Source organism: Camelina sativa, chromosome 17, assembly GCF_030686135.1.
Source record: "Camelina sativa cultivar CO46 ecotype springtype chromosome 17, ASM3068613v1".
NCBI lineage: Eukaryota > Viridiplantae > Streptophyta > Magnoliopsida > Brassicales > Brassicaceae > Camelina > Camelina sativa.
Genome location: NC_141896.1, coordinates 30,751,852 through 30,769,345, shown reverse-complemented (window position 1 = coordinate 30,769,345; position 17,494 = coordinate 30,751,852). Strand labels below are relative to the sequence as shown.

Genomic DNA, 17,494 nt, shown 5'->3' with positions numbered 1-17,494 from the left:
TAAATATTTCCTAGACAATGAATCTCTAAAATCTTGTTAAAACACTCTCGTGATAGAAACAATCAACCTTGATCACTCCCCTACCCAACTCTCGTTGGAGAAACATGACCAAGCAGACATTAAGATCCGATTCATTATTGTCAGTAAACCCCTTACTCATCTAATCTCTTAGGCTAAATGAGTAAACCTCTAGCATTGGTAGATTTAAGCATTTCATCTACACCTCTCGGTGGTAAAACACCTTAGATCTAATCTCACCCTCTCGGTTTGTTGATAGCATTAAGAACACCAATCTAGAAGGAAATCTATTAAACATATACAATCAAACTAAGACATCCTAACCGATCAAGAACACAAAATCATCTATCCCATCCCTAGAAACTCTACTACACTACTCGGAAATCATAGCAAGAAACATAAAAGCATATATGAACGAAAATTGCATTATAATAAACAGTAGAGTAGAGAAGTAAGAATACAAGATAGAAATCTAAAGAAATGATAAAAAGTTATGAAATAAAATCTAACAAAAGGAGAAAAGTGTTTTGAGTCGCTCAGTTCTCTCACAGAAGCTCTCGCTCTCTGGTTTGAGGGTCTGCAGCGTGCTTGTTTGCGAGGAAGGAGAGGAGGGGTTTATATATGGAAACCCCTTTTACCTAGCTTTCCAGTCCTGCCCGAGGGTCTTCTCGATGGGGTACACAAGGATGAGGTCGGGTTACTCCTCTGGTAGATTTTCGAGTTGTTCTTCCTGCTCTTGGATCCTCCTCGATCGTGTTGGGGTTCGGACTTGTTCTTCCAGCTCGATGACTCCTTCGGATACATGCTCGGGTTTGTCCTTGTTTTTCTCCATTTTAGGCTCTTAAGCACCTGTTTTCATCTAAAATATGCAAATGCAAAAATGCAACACCCTAAATGGCCTAAAAGTGAATTCCTACAATTAATGACCTAAAATGCTAAGTTAAGGGTATGAACAATACAAAATATGGACAAAAAAAGGATGCTAAAAACATGTAAATTAGAGAGTTATCAAACCCCCAAACTTAAATCTTGCTAGTCCTCTAGCAAGGAAGTAGGAGGGTGCGGTTTAAAAACGGGGACTCATAACCTTTATATGCTAAGCGAAGGATTCAATCTGTAGTCCTTGAAGATAGTTTAATGGTCCTAAGATCATTCAACATACTTACAAATATTTTTCTATGCTCATCACCATGCATCGATCTAGTTCAACCTCCAACTAAAAGTAAAGAACATCTCTTTCACATTCAATTAAGTGTTTGGCGAATTCTTGCAAATGGAAGGTGAATCAAGCTCAATTGGTTTCAAGGGTAAGGCTTTTTGGTAAGGTGGTTTCAAACAAATTCTTTGGGTGGTTTTCCCTCAAAAGAAGTAATGCTAGACAGTTGTGAAAACTATCTTAGATTGAGAACAATTTGGGCATACAAAGCTTAACTCTTGATAATCTACCCTTTTCTCATTCATTTTTTTTTATCAAACCCCTAGAATTAAACTACCCACATCCTTGATTTTAACTCTTTTTTTTACTCCCTAAGGTTTAAACTTTAAACTTCTAGCTCTTTTTTTTTTTTTTTTCTAGGAGACTATAGCAAGATCTTTTTTTTTTTTTTTACTTAGATACTTAGAGCTAATTGATTTTAACCTTAGGGACTTCTTTTCCCTTTTTTTTTATTCCTCAACCCAACCCAAATAAAGATGCTAACCACCTATCTTTCAAAACCGAGTCTATCAGCTAGTTAAAATTCTAACTTAGCTAAATCAAGAGGCAATTCTTTGTCGTTCTCAATACTCTCAAGGTTTCACAACCTATAGCACAATGAAAAAGGCATCACTCAACAATTCACAACAGGGTTTGAAAGAAAGGTTTGGGTTCATGGGTAGGAAAAATGAATCGGGTTAAACGAAAAAGATTGGTAAAAATGGAGTGCTAACCCGAATTTAGAGTTATCATGAGCAAGTATTCAAATTCCATAAGCAAGACAATTTAATTTCAAATTAAATCTAATAATATAGAGATGTTCCAATGTTCAAACAAGTGGAGGAAGCATTCAAAAGACATAAGTTTCTAAGCAAAGATTTTTCATTTTTTTCCAAAGATTGATCTAGCAACAATGAACTGTGATTAATGGCTATAACTTCAATTGTAAGGTTTGATTTTAAACAAGGTAGTTTTAATCATTGTCCCCTAAGATGCATATGCAACAATCCTATATGAAACAAACTAGACTCAATCCTAATATGTAAATGCAACTACTTGAACACTCTTTATATATATATATATATATATATATATATATATATATATATATATATATATATTTTTTCAATTTTTTTGGGTTTTTCAATGCACATAGATGCAGACTCAAATGAATAAAACTAGCATGCAAAAATTTGAAATAAGAAAATTAAGAAAATGAAACACAATGTTAAATATATTCTAGGACCCTCCCCCAAACTTAAATTACACAGTCTCTGTGTAAATAAAAGTCGGAAAAAAAAATCCAAGAATCACACAAAATGAAATAAAAACTAAATGCAATGTTATTTACAATAGTTGGATGAATTTGGTACCTCATGGGTTGGTGAAGAAGGAGGTTGCAGCAGCCTCCATACTCGCCAACGTGTAGCCAGGGTCGTCACCGGCTTCAGCAGGTGTCAGGGTTTGCTCGTCAGAGAGCTCGGTGATATGCACGGACGACTTACTCGGACCAGCATCCGATGGGTTGATCGAGGGGGGTATCGCGTAGCTCATCGGGTAATATGATGGGTATGGTGGAAGAGGTCCAGAGTGATCACCCGTGTAGCCACTCGCGGGGTGCGTCAAATATGGCATCGTGTATGGCATCTAGTAAGGCGGAGGGAAGAATCCTGAGTAATCACCCGATTGTGTGCTCGATGGGTGCATCGGATAGGGCATCGTGTATCCCATCGGGTTAGGCATCAGATAGGCGTCTGAATGGCTTCTCCGCGATACTTCAGGTCGTGTGATGTTCTCCTCAGCTTGGGGCTCGTAGGATGATGCTCTGTGAGGTTCTGGAGGTGCCAGTCCTCAAATTCCTCCTAGCGGTCCGCTTCTCCCCATCCATGTTGGTGCATATGCCGAGGTAGGGGCTGAGGCACAGCTTGCCTTGTGTTGCAGCTCCTTAATCTGACCTCCCATAGTCTTCAACGAGCCGGTAAGATCTTTCACCTTTCTCACCAAAAATTTGTTCATCCTCTTCAGCCATCCGATCCTTTTCTGGGCTTCCCTCACTCCAACGGGTTGCTTTTGAGAGCAAACATACTCCTCAAAGTCAAAATCTTCCGAGCTATCTCCCTGTCTTTGCCCGGTTGCCTCTCTCTTCTCAGCTTCGAATTCCTCCTCCGGATTGTACAGCTCCTCCAAAGGCGGTGCAAAGTCGTTGTTGTCTCCCAGCCGGACCTTGGTGCACACTACATTGGGTAGGATCATTTGGGCGGCTCCGGCGGTTGGATGGACGAACTTGAAGAGCATCATGTCGTTAGGCCTCTCATAGGCTAAAAATTTCGCCAGCACGAGGTAGTCTACGTCCAGCCATCTCGGATCGTGTACCACTCCCTTCAAGAGGACATCGTAAGCCACCAAGATCGGTGTGACCAGTCCTCCAATGGAGATCTCTCCGCCTCCTTCTCTTCTCTTAATAGCCCATGACTTGAGGTAGAGGAACTAATCGAGCAGCACAAAGACCATGTTAGTATCCGCAACATCTCCAACTAGCAGTGTACCATCCCTAGCATTGTCCAAAACTCCACACAGTGCAATGTCCAGCAGCTGGAGCTCGTGATTATTCACATTCCCAGTCTCCTTTCTAGCAAAAAGAGTGCATGCAAGGGACTTGTGAAAATACCTCAAGACAGGGCTCCTTATTTGAGCGGATTTGGAGCTTGTGGACTTGTAGGGGAGCTTGTCTCATATTTTCAGCCATAGGGACCTCATTTCCTCCTTGCTAACCTCCATTCCTTCTCCACTCCCAGCTTTGAAACCGTACAACTTCTCCATCTCCTTGAAAGTGAGCTGGTACTCTTTGTTTCTCACGGAGAAGGTAGGGTCGGGTGGTCCTCAAAGTAGTGCAGCTGAAGTGTAGAGAGAAAATGGACCGTCTCCTCTTCATAAGCTTCAAGTTGGGCTCGCATCATATGGCCCAGGTGGCACATGTCGAACAGAAACTCGACATCTCTAGCGATGCCCAACTGCTTCATCGTCTCTCGGTGAGGGTAACAGGTACCAACGAAGCTCATCTTCCTGAAAACCTTGAAGAGTTTTGCCGGAGTCTCCACGTCCTTCTGCTTCAGCCTCCGCGAGGCTTGGCGTGTTCTTTCTCTCTATTTCTCCTCTCGCTCACGGTTCTCCTCCTCTGTATCTCGATCCTCTTCCTCATCTGCTCTCTCAGCTACCGTCTCAGCCTTCTCGGAGGCTGGTATCTTTCCTCTTGCAACCGCGGCTCGACTCCTTAGCCGCAACATTTGGATCTCCCCTTGCTCTTCTCCACCAGCATCAGAATCGACCTCCATGAGGTTGGTAACAGTTCTCTCGGACGCAGACAGGTCCCTACGTTGAGGAGATCGGCGAACAACACTCGCCATCAGACTTAGTGAGCGAACTCGATGGTCTACACGATCGGTTACTCGAGCACCGGATCGAGTGGCGGATCGGGTTGAGCGTCGGGTTGGGGAAGCAAAACGTCCAGCCAGCTGTTGGGAATGCGGAACGTTTCCTCTTCCTTGGGATTCTTGAGGTTCGACGGCATCACGTCCGGTTGTAGCAGCAGCGGATGTTGATCTTCGTCCCTTCCATTGGTAGGTTTTTGTGTGTGGTTCCATTGTCAAGTCCTTGAGAAGAAAAAGGCTAAACTTCGAGATTAATAGGGTTAGTTCCCAAAGAAAATCAAAGATCACTCGAGTTTGAGAGAGAATAGAAAGTAGGAAAACAAAAAGCTCTAGGGTAGAAAGACTTATCGGTGCTGCTGAGGGAGAACGGTTCGAAACCCTTAAATAAGGTAGGGTTAGTGGTTTGGGCTTCACCGAGAGTGGGCTTTGCTTGTGGAATTCGGACTCCACTCGCCACCCGAGCAGGGATACGATCAGACACGTCGAGTACGGTGTCGGGTTGAGCCTCGGGTTCCCCAAATTTTCCTTTTTTCATTTTTTGTTTTTTTATAAATAAATATGCAAAAATAGCAAGTAAGATAAAACAAATAAATCAGAATTAAAATAAAATAAAGGATGCCTTTGGGACTTCCTCCCAAGTGAGCTTGTTTTAAGTCACTGAGCTTGACTCTTCATGCTCTTTAAGCATGGGATCTAGGAGGGAGAGATTCTGGAAATCCTCTCCACTGTACCAAGCTGGTTCAATTGATTCTCCAGGTCTTGTCCAGGTTCCAAAGCAAATGTGGTGTTGACTTTTTCAAGATGTTTGACTTTTCTCTTCTTTGTCTTAGTGGAAAAAGCTTGACCATCAATGGTTGGCCTCTTAATTCCCTTCTTCACATCAAACTCCCTCTTGAAGTGCTCCCAATGCTCAATTCTCATCTTGCCTTGCTTCACCTCAATCACAGCACCTACTGTTGCCAAGAATGGTCTTCCTAGGATCAGTGGATCGTCTGGTTCTTTATCCATATCAAGGATCATGAAATCAGTAGGGACCTCCACTCTTCCAGTCCTGAGTGGCAAGTTTTCTAGGATCCCAATATGATATCTGACTGTTCTTTCAGCTAGAACCAAATACAGACTACTTGGTTTAAAGTTGGTGAACCCCATCTTGTTGGCAATTGACAGTGGCATAATGCTAACTGAAGCTCTAAGGTCGCACAATCAATTCTTGAAAATCCGAAGTCCTATTGAGCATGGCAAAGTAAAAGAACCAGGATCCTCTAATTTTTCCTCGATTCGCAGCTCAGGATCTAAGCACACTCCACTCCTGAGAATCTCAAACCCAATCTCCTTGACAGCCTCCTTAACCTCATTCTCCAGCCAAGCTGCCTCCTTGGCAGATTCCTCTTGAAGTTCGTCTGGTGGCAAAAGCTTAGGTGGTGGAGCCTTACGCTTGGCCATATGCTCTGCAAGCGCCTCCAGCTGGATGTCAAATGCAGCATTGAACCTTTCCTCTAGTTCCCCTTCCGCTGCTACAGGTAGTTGAGGTTGATCCCTCATCTCAACATCTACTCGATGTATCATCCGATCTCCCTCGCCGGGTAGGTAATGGGGTTCCGCCTTGGGTTGTTCTTTAATTTGTGATTCTCGAACCATTGCTCGATCATCAACTCGATCAGTTTCCTCGGATGAAGGCTCGGGTTCATGCTCGGATATGTAGTACTTGGCCTCGTTTAACCCATAGTGGTCCATATCCTCCCTATCTTGAACATCACTGTTCTCGGTGAGGTAATCCTCATAGTCATCATCAAGGAAGATGGCTTGGGTAGTGGCATAATCCTTAGGGTTTTGAACAGCTTTACCTGGGAGTTGGTTGATCTTTGGAGCTGGTTGGTTGTTGTGGTGGCCTTCTAGGTACCTCAGCTTAGTGTTGAGGTGATCATACTTGGCGTTCAAATCATTGTATCCAGAATCGATCTTGTTGCTCATTTCCGCAAAATGTTTTGCGGTGTCCATAGCAGTTGATGCCTGATTCTGAATCATTTGCTGAAATAGGCCGCATAGGTCAGCTTCTTGTGATTGGTTCTGCGTGCTTTGTTGTTGTTGGAATCCAGGTGGTGCAGTAGGTTGGTGGTAATTGCCAGAATACTGCTGCTTAGGAGCATAGCCTTGATTGTACTGGACAAAATGCTTCTGTTGGACCTGGTTCCCTTGGACTGCAGATGGGTAGGTTTGGTCTTGAGGATTGGCAACATTTGGGTTCTGGCAGGACAAATTCGGATTCGGCTTGTAATTGTTGTACCCTCTGTTGTAACCTCCTTGGTTGTTGATGTAGTTAACATCCTCTAGTTGTACAGTGTCCCCATCTTGTTGTAAAAATTGTTCTTCCTCTTATATTGCTGCTGTTGGCTGAGTTGTTTATCGAGCTTGTCATTGAGGGCTTTCATGTCCCTCTTGTACTTGGCATCTTCTTCCTCTCCAGTAGATCGCACATTGCGATCATACTCCTCATTGTAATTCCCATCAGATTGAGCCAAGTTCTCCACTAGGTCCCAACCTTCATCAACATCCTTGTTGAGGAAGTTACCATTGCTTGCGGTGTCCAGCAACATCTGTATCTTGAGGACCACTCCTCTTTAAAGTGTACTCAGCAATAAAGCATTACTAAAGCCATGATGAGGACATCTGGTAGTGTATCCATTGAAACGTTCCCAAGCTTCACTGAAAGTCTCATTGTTCTTCTGAACAAAGCTGAAAATGTATTTCGCAGCCTTGCGGTTCTGGAGTTAGAGAAGAATTTGGCCAGGAATGCCTTCTTGCACGCTTCCCAAGTGGTGATGGACTCATTGGGGAGTGATTTCACCCAGATGTGCGCTTTGTCTCCCAAAGAGAATGGGAATAGTCGGAGTTTGAATCCATCCTCACTAACTCCTTTTTCTTGGTGAGGCTACAGAGCCTATCAAATTCATCCAGATGATCCAATGGATCCTCCATTGGCAATCCATGAAACATGTTACTCTGTATCATCTGGATGAGACTACTCTTGATCTCAAAATTGTTGTTCTGGACAGCAGGTGGCACAATACCATTCCTTTGAGTGTGAGTAGATGGAGCATCTCGTGCTCCAATGTTGGTCCTTGCTTGAGGAGCTGGTGGACCGTTCTGATTGTTCATTGTCTCCTCAATGATTACTGGTTGCGGTTGGTGAACTTGTTGTTGTCTGAGTAGCCTTGGTCTGTCGATGTTGTCTATGAAAGGACTCAAGTTTTGGCTACCTCTTGATCGTGTTTGCATGCACAAGTAGATGACCGAGTGTGTACATGAGGGTCAACCAGATCCATGTGATCGAATGACGAGTCGGGTGGGTGCTCGGGTTGTACCTGAGATTCAAAACAAACAAAAACGAAAGCAAACAAGTCAGATTCTGAACCAATTAAATAAAATAACTTGATCTAGCGAGTGCTGAAATCCTAAATGTAGCAAAATAAATACAACCAAATGGCAATGACGCCAAATTGATAAATGGATTTTCACCCAAGGTATCAATTCCTTATGCAGTTGTAGTACAAAGGGTTATCAATCCAAATAGTTGTTTATGCTAGCAAGAAGGATGCAATCAGAACAATGCAAGTCAAGCCAAGCAATAAATGGTTTTGTCTAACAATCCTAAAATAATGAAAGAAAATAATATAAACAAAGAAACCACACGACCTAAGCACTCGATGCAAGCATTTGAGTACAGGATCAGGTGGGATGATCGAGTTAGCAAATGAAGTATGAACAACTCGAGGGGTTACTCGAAGCAGGTGATCGTGTACCTGTTTGGGTAAGGGATCGAGTGATGAATGAAAATGTAAGCAATTAAGATATGAAAGCTTCTAAGGATGGGGTAATCGAATCCTAAGTATTCCTGACCAGTACAGATGTCTTACATGCCTCAAGAAAATATTTCCTAGACAATGAATCTCTAAAATCTTGTTAAAACACTCTCGTGATAGAAACAATCAACCTTGATCACTCCCCTACCCAACTCTCGTTGGAGAAACATGACCAAGCATGCATTATGATCCGATTCATTATTGTCAGTAAACCCCTTACTCATCTAATCTCTTAGGCTAAGTGGATAAACCTCTAGCATTGGTAGATTCAAGCATCTCATCTACACCTCTCGGTGGTAAAACACATTAGATCTAATCTCAGCCTCTCGGTTTGTTGACATCATTAAGAACACCAATCTAGAAGGAAATCTATTAAACATATACAATCAAACTAAGACATCCTAACCGATCAAGAACACAAAATCATCTATCCCATCCCTAGAAACTTTACTACACTACACGAAAATCATAGCAAGAAACATAAAAGCATATATAAACGAAAATTGCATTATAATAAACGGTAGAGTAGAGAAGTAAGAATATAAGATAGAAATCTAAAGAAATGATAAAAAGTTATGAAATAAAATCTAACAAAAGGGGAAAAGTGTTTTGAGTCGCTCAGTTCTCTCATAGAAGCTCTCGCTCTCTGGTTTGAGGGTCTGCGGCGTGCTTGTTTGCGAGGAAGGAGAGGAGGGATTTATATATGGAAACCCCTTTGACCTAGCTTCCCAGTCCTGCCCGAGGGTCTACTCGATGGGGTACACGAGGATGAGGTCGGGTTACTCCTCGGGTAGATCTTCGAGTTGTTCTTCCTGCTCTTGGATCCTCCTCGATCGTGTTGGGATTCAGACTTGTTCTTCCAGCTCGATGGCTCCTTCGGATACATGCTCCTTCGGGTACATGTTAGTAAAATGAGTTTGTTGTTGTTTCTTGGTTGGATCAGAATACGACATTGCAACACTATACGCAATATAAAGCCTTGGAGTTGAGAGGATGTGTGAAAGATCTTCAACGATTGTGTAGTACTGCTCACGGCTCTACTCTACCTGCTGTGAGAGAGAAGTACAGCCAACACAAAGTAAGTTTGATTGTGTAAGAGGAATCAAGAAATGATGGCTTAGTTGTTTTATGTCTAATAACGATTGTGGTTTTGTTATTTTGCAGTACAAGTTTGTGGCAAAGAAGTTCTATCCATCCATAATCCCGCACGAGTTCTTCAACAACAGCTAAATCCTCACAAGTTTAAACTTTATTTCCAATGTTGCGTTGGATGGTTTTGTATATGATTCTTGCTGTTGTTGGGCCTTTTATAAAATTAGATGTCTACGATCTCACTTCACTCGACTATAGTTCTTATGCTGATTAGTTATATTATCTTGCTCTCTATAAAGTGGAGGATGATGATGCTGCTTACCTAAGATGAGAAATAAATTAGTTGATAAAATTATATGAGTTGATGGGTAAAAAGTAGGAAAGTTATCAAATGAAAAATGTAAACGTGAAATGCATTTTTTTCTTTGATATATTTTATGACTAATCGATGAATTAGCACAATCGTGGTTCATAATTAGGTAACTGCAATTATGTAGAGAAAAAGGTGTAGTATTGTTGTGTTGGTTAAGATTTATAAAAAACGTGTTGACAAAAAACAAAAAAAATTCACCATTCTCCATTTTTGTAGACTTAGAAATTGAAGACTAATGCATTATTATTTTTTGTACACGAACGTGTTGATAGTGTAGTCAATAATTTTCTTGCGTTGACAAAATCCGGAAATATGTCATTGACAAAACACTATTGATAAATTAATGACTAATTTTCTTGCATAATGTTCGTGTACATTATTTTTATGACATACAATAGTTAATAAAGGTGTTTTGTCAATATGACATACAATAGTCAATAATTTTCAAATTATATTGATAAATTAATAATTATATAAATTAACAAGATATTATAGTCTTAACTTTGTTAATTTAAAGTTTTAGTAATTAAAAGTTTGTAATTCTCCAAAATACTGAACAAATATTGTATGTCATATTGAACAACTAGAACACAAATATTTAACTACATAATAAGATTATCTTAGGGCATCTTTAGTGGAGCAACGGTTAACGTTTCTCACAATTTTTTTTATTTTTTTTAATATTTGTTCTATTAAATAAGTGACACTTGTCTCATTTCTTTTGGGAAACGTTTTTCAAGTTGTTCAAGTAAGGAACGTTTCTCCTTTTTTTTTTTTTTTTCTTTCTCTTCCTTGTATTATTTTTTTTAATAAAAATATTTGTTTGACCAACATCCAGTGGTCTTGGTCTTAATATTTAACTATTGCATAAGATATTTTATGCTTTATTAAGCTAAGAGATTTTTAAAATAAAAGTTGAAATACTTTTTAAAACGATAAAATTGTTTACTTCAAAAATGTAAATCTATAGTTTTGTATAATACATTTATAGATTTAATTAAATGAAACTTTTTAGTTGACAAACTAATTTTCTTCATTTTATAATTTTCATTAGTAGTTTAAAAGAAAATTATTATGATACATACTATAATTTTTTATAAATACTTAGCCACATTACTTTCTTACTAGTATATTTTTTAAATTGAATGTAGATAGTCTTGGTATTTTTTTTTTTTTGGTCAAATACGCGACTTTTCATTTCCAAATTAGGTTTCCGTACAAACCAGAGCTTCTTTTGCGAGAGCATCAGCTCTTTGATTAAGATCTCTGGGTATGAAATTGAAAGAAAAATACAGAAGATTTGCAGATAGTGATAGGATATCATGTAGAATCCCATGGAGCTCCTTAGATTGGATCTCCTGATTAAGAGCTTTGACAAGGTTCAACGAGTCTGAAGCGAAGAAAACGTTTGTGAAGCCCGAAGCGATTGCAACTCTTACTGTCGCCAGAGTTGTCAAGGCTTCGGCCATCAACGGTGAATTGACCTGTGGCGAAGAGGCTGTACCTTCCAGGATTGTGCTATTGTTCTGATCGAGAAAGCTCCATCCAAAACCGGCTTGCCCCGGTACTCGCCAAGCTGCATCTGACTGAGCTAAAGTAGCCGAACCTCGGTTGGAAATTGTTTGAGGGAAGCGAGGTCTGGTAGGTTTTTTTGTATTCCTTCCTTGAGCTTCTTGCCATTCCCGTCCTCGTAGTATTGCCATGGATAAGGTATCTGAGGGTTGACATTTTTCTTTGTTGAACAGCAGACGATTTCGTGTAGTCCAGATAGACCAGAGGATCCACGGAGCCATAGGGCTTAGCCATAAGCCTGTAGGGGGGAGGCATAACAGTCAGTTACCTTTGGAGATCCCTTCTTTGACTGAAATGACAGTTGCTGTCCCAAAGGGTGTGACTACCGGGGCTAGCTTCCAAACACGAGACGCGAAAGGGCAGTGGAAAAAGAGATGCAGGGCTGTTTCCTCCTCTCCACAGTGGGGGCAGTCTGGACTCAAGGTGACATGTTTTTGCACAAGCTTACTTCCCACAGGGAGAGCCTCTTGAGCTAGTTTCCAAAGGAACATCTTCACTTTGGGGGAGACTTTCAGGCTCCAGATCGCCGATCGCCAGTTGAAGTCATTGGCTGGGGGAGGTAAGAAGGGGAGATCACCTCTTTCTCGTTGGGTTAGCGTTTCGTAGTATATTAACTTTGCCGTATAGGTTCCAGAAGCTGTTGGTAGCCAGGCCCATGAATCCGCTGCTCCAGTTGTGCTTGGTTTAATTTTCAGGTTCTCCCTCTCATACTCTGGTAGAGTTTCTCTGATCAGTGGTAAGTTCCATTCCCCCGAATTAGGTAAGAGAAGATCCGCCACTTTTAGTGAATATGTGGCTTGTGTGGGAGGTCCCATCGGACTTAAAGGTTCGGATATTGACATCCAGGGAGTGTACCAGACCGGGGTCGTTTCCCCATTACCTATTAATCTGCCTAGTTTTCGTTTTAGCAGATCTTTACCAAGGCAGATTCCTCTCCAGCCGTGGGAAGCTGTTGAGGAGGCATTGCAGTTCAGAAAATATGTAGTTTGACAGTATTTTCCCCTCAGAACTCTGGACAGCAAGCAGTCAGGGTTTTTTAGTAAGCGCCAGCTGAGTTTTGCCAATAGGGCGTCATTGAAAGTCTTAATATCTCTGAAGCCCAAATCCCCTTGTCTGAACGATCTGGTCATTCTCCTCCAGGCTACCCAGCACATGCTCTTCTTTCCCGCGTTTGAGTCCCACCAGAATCTCGTAAGGGTTGACTGAATTCTATTATACAGACCATTAGGTAGTTTTAAGCACGTCATAGTATAAGTGGGCATTGAGGCTAGTACTGATTTGAGGAGAGTCATTTTTCCTGCTGACGAGAGGAAGCAAGAGGACCAACTAATGGCCCGTTGCTTGATACGATCCACAATTTGCGAGAAGAGGTCCTTTTTCTTGCGTCCAAACAGTTCAGGGAGTCCCAGGTATTTACCCTGCCCTCCTTCTTTGGTGATTCCAAGGTCCCTTTTCACTCTGCATTTCACTTCTTCTTTTGTATGTTTTGCAAAGGTGATTGCTGATTTATCAATGTTAATCTTCTGACCTGATGCCTGTTCGTATTTCTGCATGATTCCTTTCAGAGCCAGGCAGCTTTTGTGGTCAGATCTGCAGAAGAACATAGTATCATCCGCAAAAAGTAGGTGGTTAACTCTTGGGCTTGCTTTTGCCACTCGGATTCCAGGGAGACTGCCTTGTTCCTGCGCTTGGTTACATAATCCGGAAAGGACTTCGCTGCAAAGGATGAAGACGTAGGGGGACAAAGGGTCGCCCTGTCTGATACCTCTGGTTGGTACTACTAATCCCAGGGCTTGACCATTTATAAGGTATGAATATGAGACTGACGTGATACATCACATGATCCAAAGTATCCAGTTTCTGTGAAAGCCTAACCTCTCCATGACTGCTTCAATGAAATTCCATTCAAGTCTGTCATACGCTTTACTCATATCGGTTTTTACCGCCATGGAGACTCTCTCTTTTGCGTTTGAAGTTTTCAGATAGTGGAGTGTTTCATGGGTGATGAGTACGTTATCCGAGATTGCTCTGTTTGGGATGAAAGCAGACTGGTTCTCAGAGATACAGGTATGCAGAAAAGGTTGTAGTCTCTTTGTCAGGATTTTGGATATGATTTTGTAGTACACTGAACACAGAGCTATTGGTCTATAGTCCGAGACCTTTTGTGGACTTTGGATTCTTGGTATAAGCCTGACATGTGTATGGTTTATATGCCTAGGTAGCGAGCCTGAAATGAAAAAAGCTTGGATCTCAGCTGTTATCTCCATTCCCACCGTGCTCCAGTTTGACTGAAAAAAGCTGGCTGAGAAACCATCAGGGCCTGGAGCTTTGTCCGGATGGATCTCAAAGCAAGCTTGGTGGATCTCTTCTGTTGTTGGTATTCGGATCAGCACTTCATTAACTTGTGGAGTTATGCGAGGTTTTAGCGCATCTAGTACAACATTCAAACTAGATCCATCCTGAGAGGTAAAGATTTGTTGAAAATAGTCAGTAATTGCCTTAACAATCTCTTTTTCCTCAAAAACTGGGGCTCCTTCAGCTGACTCCATGACTGAGATATTATTGACTGCTCGTCTTCCTTTTGTTGCAGCATGAAAATATCCAGTGTTCTTATCCCCCAACGTTAGCCACAGCTGTCTGCTGCGTTGCTGCCAGAACGCCTCTTCTTTCTTATAGGCTACTAGGAGTTTTTTGTTTATAAGCGAGATCTCCTCGTGATTATCTGTATTCATGTTCATGCTGTCCTCCAGCCTTAACCTTAGTTCATTGATCTCCTTCTGACTATTTTCATGTTGCTCCTTGCTCCAGGTAATAATTGCGTGGCGACAAGCACCAATACGTTCATTCACTGTGCCCGTTGGTAGGGAAGATCAGGCATCACAAACCATATGTCGTACTTCCTCATTATCTCTAAGGCGCCTATAATACCTGAATAACCCTTTTGTTCTTTTTTTAACAGGGTCAAAGGATGTTACCAGGGGGCGATGATCCGATCCCTCAAACCTCAAGTATTCACTGCGGCCAGATGGGTATTCAACCACCCATTCACTGTTTGACATGGCCCTATCCAGTCGACACCTGACCATGTGCGTATGTCTTTTCCCCCTCCAGGATAGGTAATTACCTGTGTGTTTTAAATCATAGAGGTCACATGTAGACATAAATGTTCTCAAAGCAGTAAATGAGCTCTCTGATCTCTGCGGACCACCAACTTTTTCCGCATCATTAATGATGTCATTAAAGTCTCCGGTAAGAAACCAGGGGCCACTTCTACAGGTTGCAAAATCCTGGATCTTATTCCATATAATATGGCGTTTGCCTTGGTCTGGTTCTCCATAAATAAAGGTAGAGTAAAAAGTTTTTCCTTTTGCAGTGATGATTGTGTCAACAAAATTTGCACACGATTGAATAACTTCTACTTTTACACTTGGTTTCCAGAACAGGGCAAGTCCTCCATCAGTTGTTTCAGAGGGGGGGACTAGATAAGAAGAGGAGTAGTTCATCCACTCTAGGTGTTGGAGTACGAACTCAGAAGTGTTGCGTGTCTCCATGAGGAATAGGATATCTGGGGAAATCTTTCTCTTGATTTCCCTAAGTCGCTGTCCTGTCATGGGATTCCTCAGCCCACAACAGTTCCAGCTCAGAACTCTTAAGGAAGAGGAGCTGGCGGATTCTGAAAATCCACCCCTTTCTTTTTGCTTGCCGGTATTAAGGTAATCTTGGGATTTGGAGCCTTTGTTTGTTTAGTTTTTCCGGTCCTTGAGGGTCCAACTTCACAACTCTGACCTCTACCTTTAGTTTCTTTGCTTCTACCAGTTCTCCCCGATGGTTCGGACCTTCCTCCAGTTGTTTCGGATCTTCCCCCATGGGCTTTTGATGACTTCTTTAGGGAACCTAAGGTAAGATTTCTCTTCTGCGACTTTGCTCCCATCAAAGTAGTGTTAACTTTTGTTGAGCCCTTTGCTAACGGTGGTCTTCCTCTCCCCCTTCGTTGTTGTTCTTCCGTGAGTGCTCTTGGTCGAGGTAGATCCACTGAGGGTGAGTCTCTTGGAGATACACTATCGGTTAGCATTGGGGAAGCAGCCTGGATAGGAACTTGTATTGAGCTTGCGGATGCTGCGAGAATGTTATCAGCTGTATTAGCCATAAGGTTTCTGCTCTCACCTTGTATGACTCTCATTTTCCTAGCCGCGCTTTCAGTTTGATCAACACATGAAGTGTATTGGATTGTGACTTCTCTTAGATCATTCAACACTTGTTCTCTCGATAATACTTGTGTTGGTGGCGGTGTTGTTGGTTCAGGGCTAGTAGCTGATCTTTCGAGAGGGGGTCGACGAGCTCTGGATGATGAAGATAACTCCTGGTTGGATAGGGCAGGGGAAGCAACCTTTTCTCTCCATTCCAGATTATGTCGTCTCAGGTAACTTTCGTTTCCTTGATGAGACCAGTTTTGTCTGTCATCTCGTTTGTAAGTTCTCACTTGATGTTCTGGAGATCTGACAGGTGATCTGCGGTGAGTAACGTGAGGGTGATTGTTTGATCTAGTTTCCACCTGGGAATAGGACCTATCCTCTTGGTACGCCGTCTTCCTCTTCCTGGGATTATACTCAAAGTCAGTTGAGGTACGAGGTTCAAAAGCTCCTACTGTTGATCTTGGTGCTGTAAAGTTGTCTTGGGGAGTATAATAATTTCTTGAGACAGGTTTAGAGGCTGTTGGTTCCGAAAGTGTTGCAGAGTGCGACCTATTTTCTCTTGGACGGGCGAGTCCTGGGCAGTCCTTCTGCTCATGAGTGAGTCTGTGGCAGTGGAGGCAGTGATTTTTGAGACTTTTATAATCTAGGTAGACTATCGCTTCCTTGCCATCTGCAAACTCTACTACAGTTTCTTTCGTGAGTGGTTGTAGACCATTGACAAGGACTTTAACTTTTACTGCTGCAGGAGTAATTTCCATGTCCATGAATTCGCCAAGTTCCTCTGCCACTGTTTTTAACATGGCTGGTTGCCAGAAGTGCTTGGGTAAGCCCTGTAGTTCGACCCAGAAAGGTATCATAGCCGGGAAAGTTTCTGAAATTACTGGCTCCCATTTTTGAAGTATAACCATCCATTGATCAAAGAAGTATGGTCTATTATCCAGGAATTTTTGCATATCCTCCTCATACTCAAAGACGAACTGGAAACATCCTTTACCAAGGTCCGCTCCTGTTGCTGTTCCCCGTAGATTCCAGCGGTTGGATAGGAAAGGGAAGAGTGACCATAGGCGTTGCACCGACGGATTGGTAAGGCGTCCCATTAAAGTGAGAGCATTGGCTTCAATGAGTTCGGTCGTATCTAGATCTAGAGCTCTGATGCGTTTCCGGGGTGGTGGAGAGAAACCCTGTTCTATCTCTTTCCCTTTGAGGCGGTAAGGTATGTTTCGGCTCATACTGACTATCAGGTTTGTGGGGTTTCTTTTTCCGGTTAAAGGTTGTAACTTCGGAGGTTGTAAAACAGGTTTGCTAATATGGTGGTCAAGACTTTTCACACTGGTTTACAAGGTTTAAAAAGGTTCCAAGGGTTAGAAAGATGTAAAGAGAAAGAGAGTTTACCAGACTTAGTATTGCACCACGAGAATCCTTAGATCGGAGGAGAGGCTTAAGGCAGATTGAGGAGTGTGGTTGCCGGATCTCTCAGCCAGTATTCCAAAATTCAAATTCTTCATGCTTCGGACTAGCGGGTAAAAAGGTAGACCTAGTACTTGTTGGTGATTGAGATCTGGATAAAAGGAGTTACCATCCTTTTACTTGCTTCCTCGATACTCGGGCCTGGGAGCTTTTAAATGACACTTGATGCCAGCTTTTGGATTAGCCTTAGTCTTGGTATATATATATGTTTGTGTATATTGTAAATTATTAAAAATTAATAGCACGTGGTGATCAATGAGAATGAGATTGACCGAGACCGTATTCTATTGTGGACC

General features: G+C 42.0%; 1 protein-coding gene, 1 non-coding gene and 1 pseudogene across 5 annotated transcripts; 1 reads left to right on the top strand and 2 right to left on the bottom strand.

Annotated features, from left to right (window-relative positions):
• Window positions 1-5,451: 5,451 nt before the first annotated feature.
• On the bottom strand, window positions 5,452-17,371 carry LOC147924531 (uncharacterized). Of its 3 annotated transcripts, XM_087494255.1 has the most exons (3): window positions 17,124-17,371; window positions 5,966-8,003; window positions 5,452-5,913 (listed from the first exon to the last, which is right to left on the bottom strand). In XM_087494255.1, the coding sequence occupies exons 2-3, from the start codon at window positions 6,664-6,666 to the stop codon at window positions 5,904-5,906; spliced, it is 711 nt and encodes a 236-aa protein (XP_087350381.1). In that variant the 5' UTR covers window positions 6,667-8,003; window positions 17,124-17,371; the 3' UTR covers window positions 5,452-5,903. The 3 variants fall into 3 exon arrangements, with proteins under 3 accessions (XP_087350381.1, XP_087350379.1, XP_087350380.1); XM_087494253.1 differs by having other exon boundaries at window positions 5,452-9,550; XM_087494254.1 differs by having other exon boundaries at window positions 5,452-8,003; window positions 17,124-17,369.
• Window positions 7,291-7,396, top strand: LOC147924533 (small nucleolar RNA R71). Its single transcript, XR_015587900.1, has one exon. It is a non-coding gene; the product is annotated as a small nucleolar RNA R71 (small nucleolar RNA).
• LOC147924532 (uncharacterized) lies at window positions 10,733-17,099 on the bottom strand (annotated as a pseudogene). The gene has a single exon (XR_015586186.1). The product of XR_015586186.1 is annotated as an uncharacterized LOC147924532 (transcript).
• Window positions 17,372-17,494: the final 123 nt, after the last annotated feature.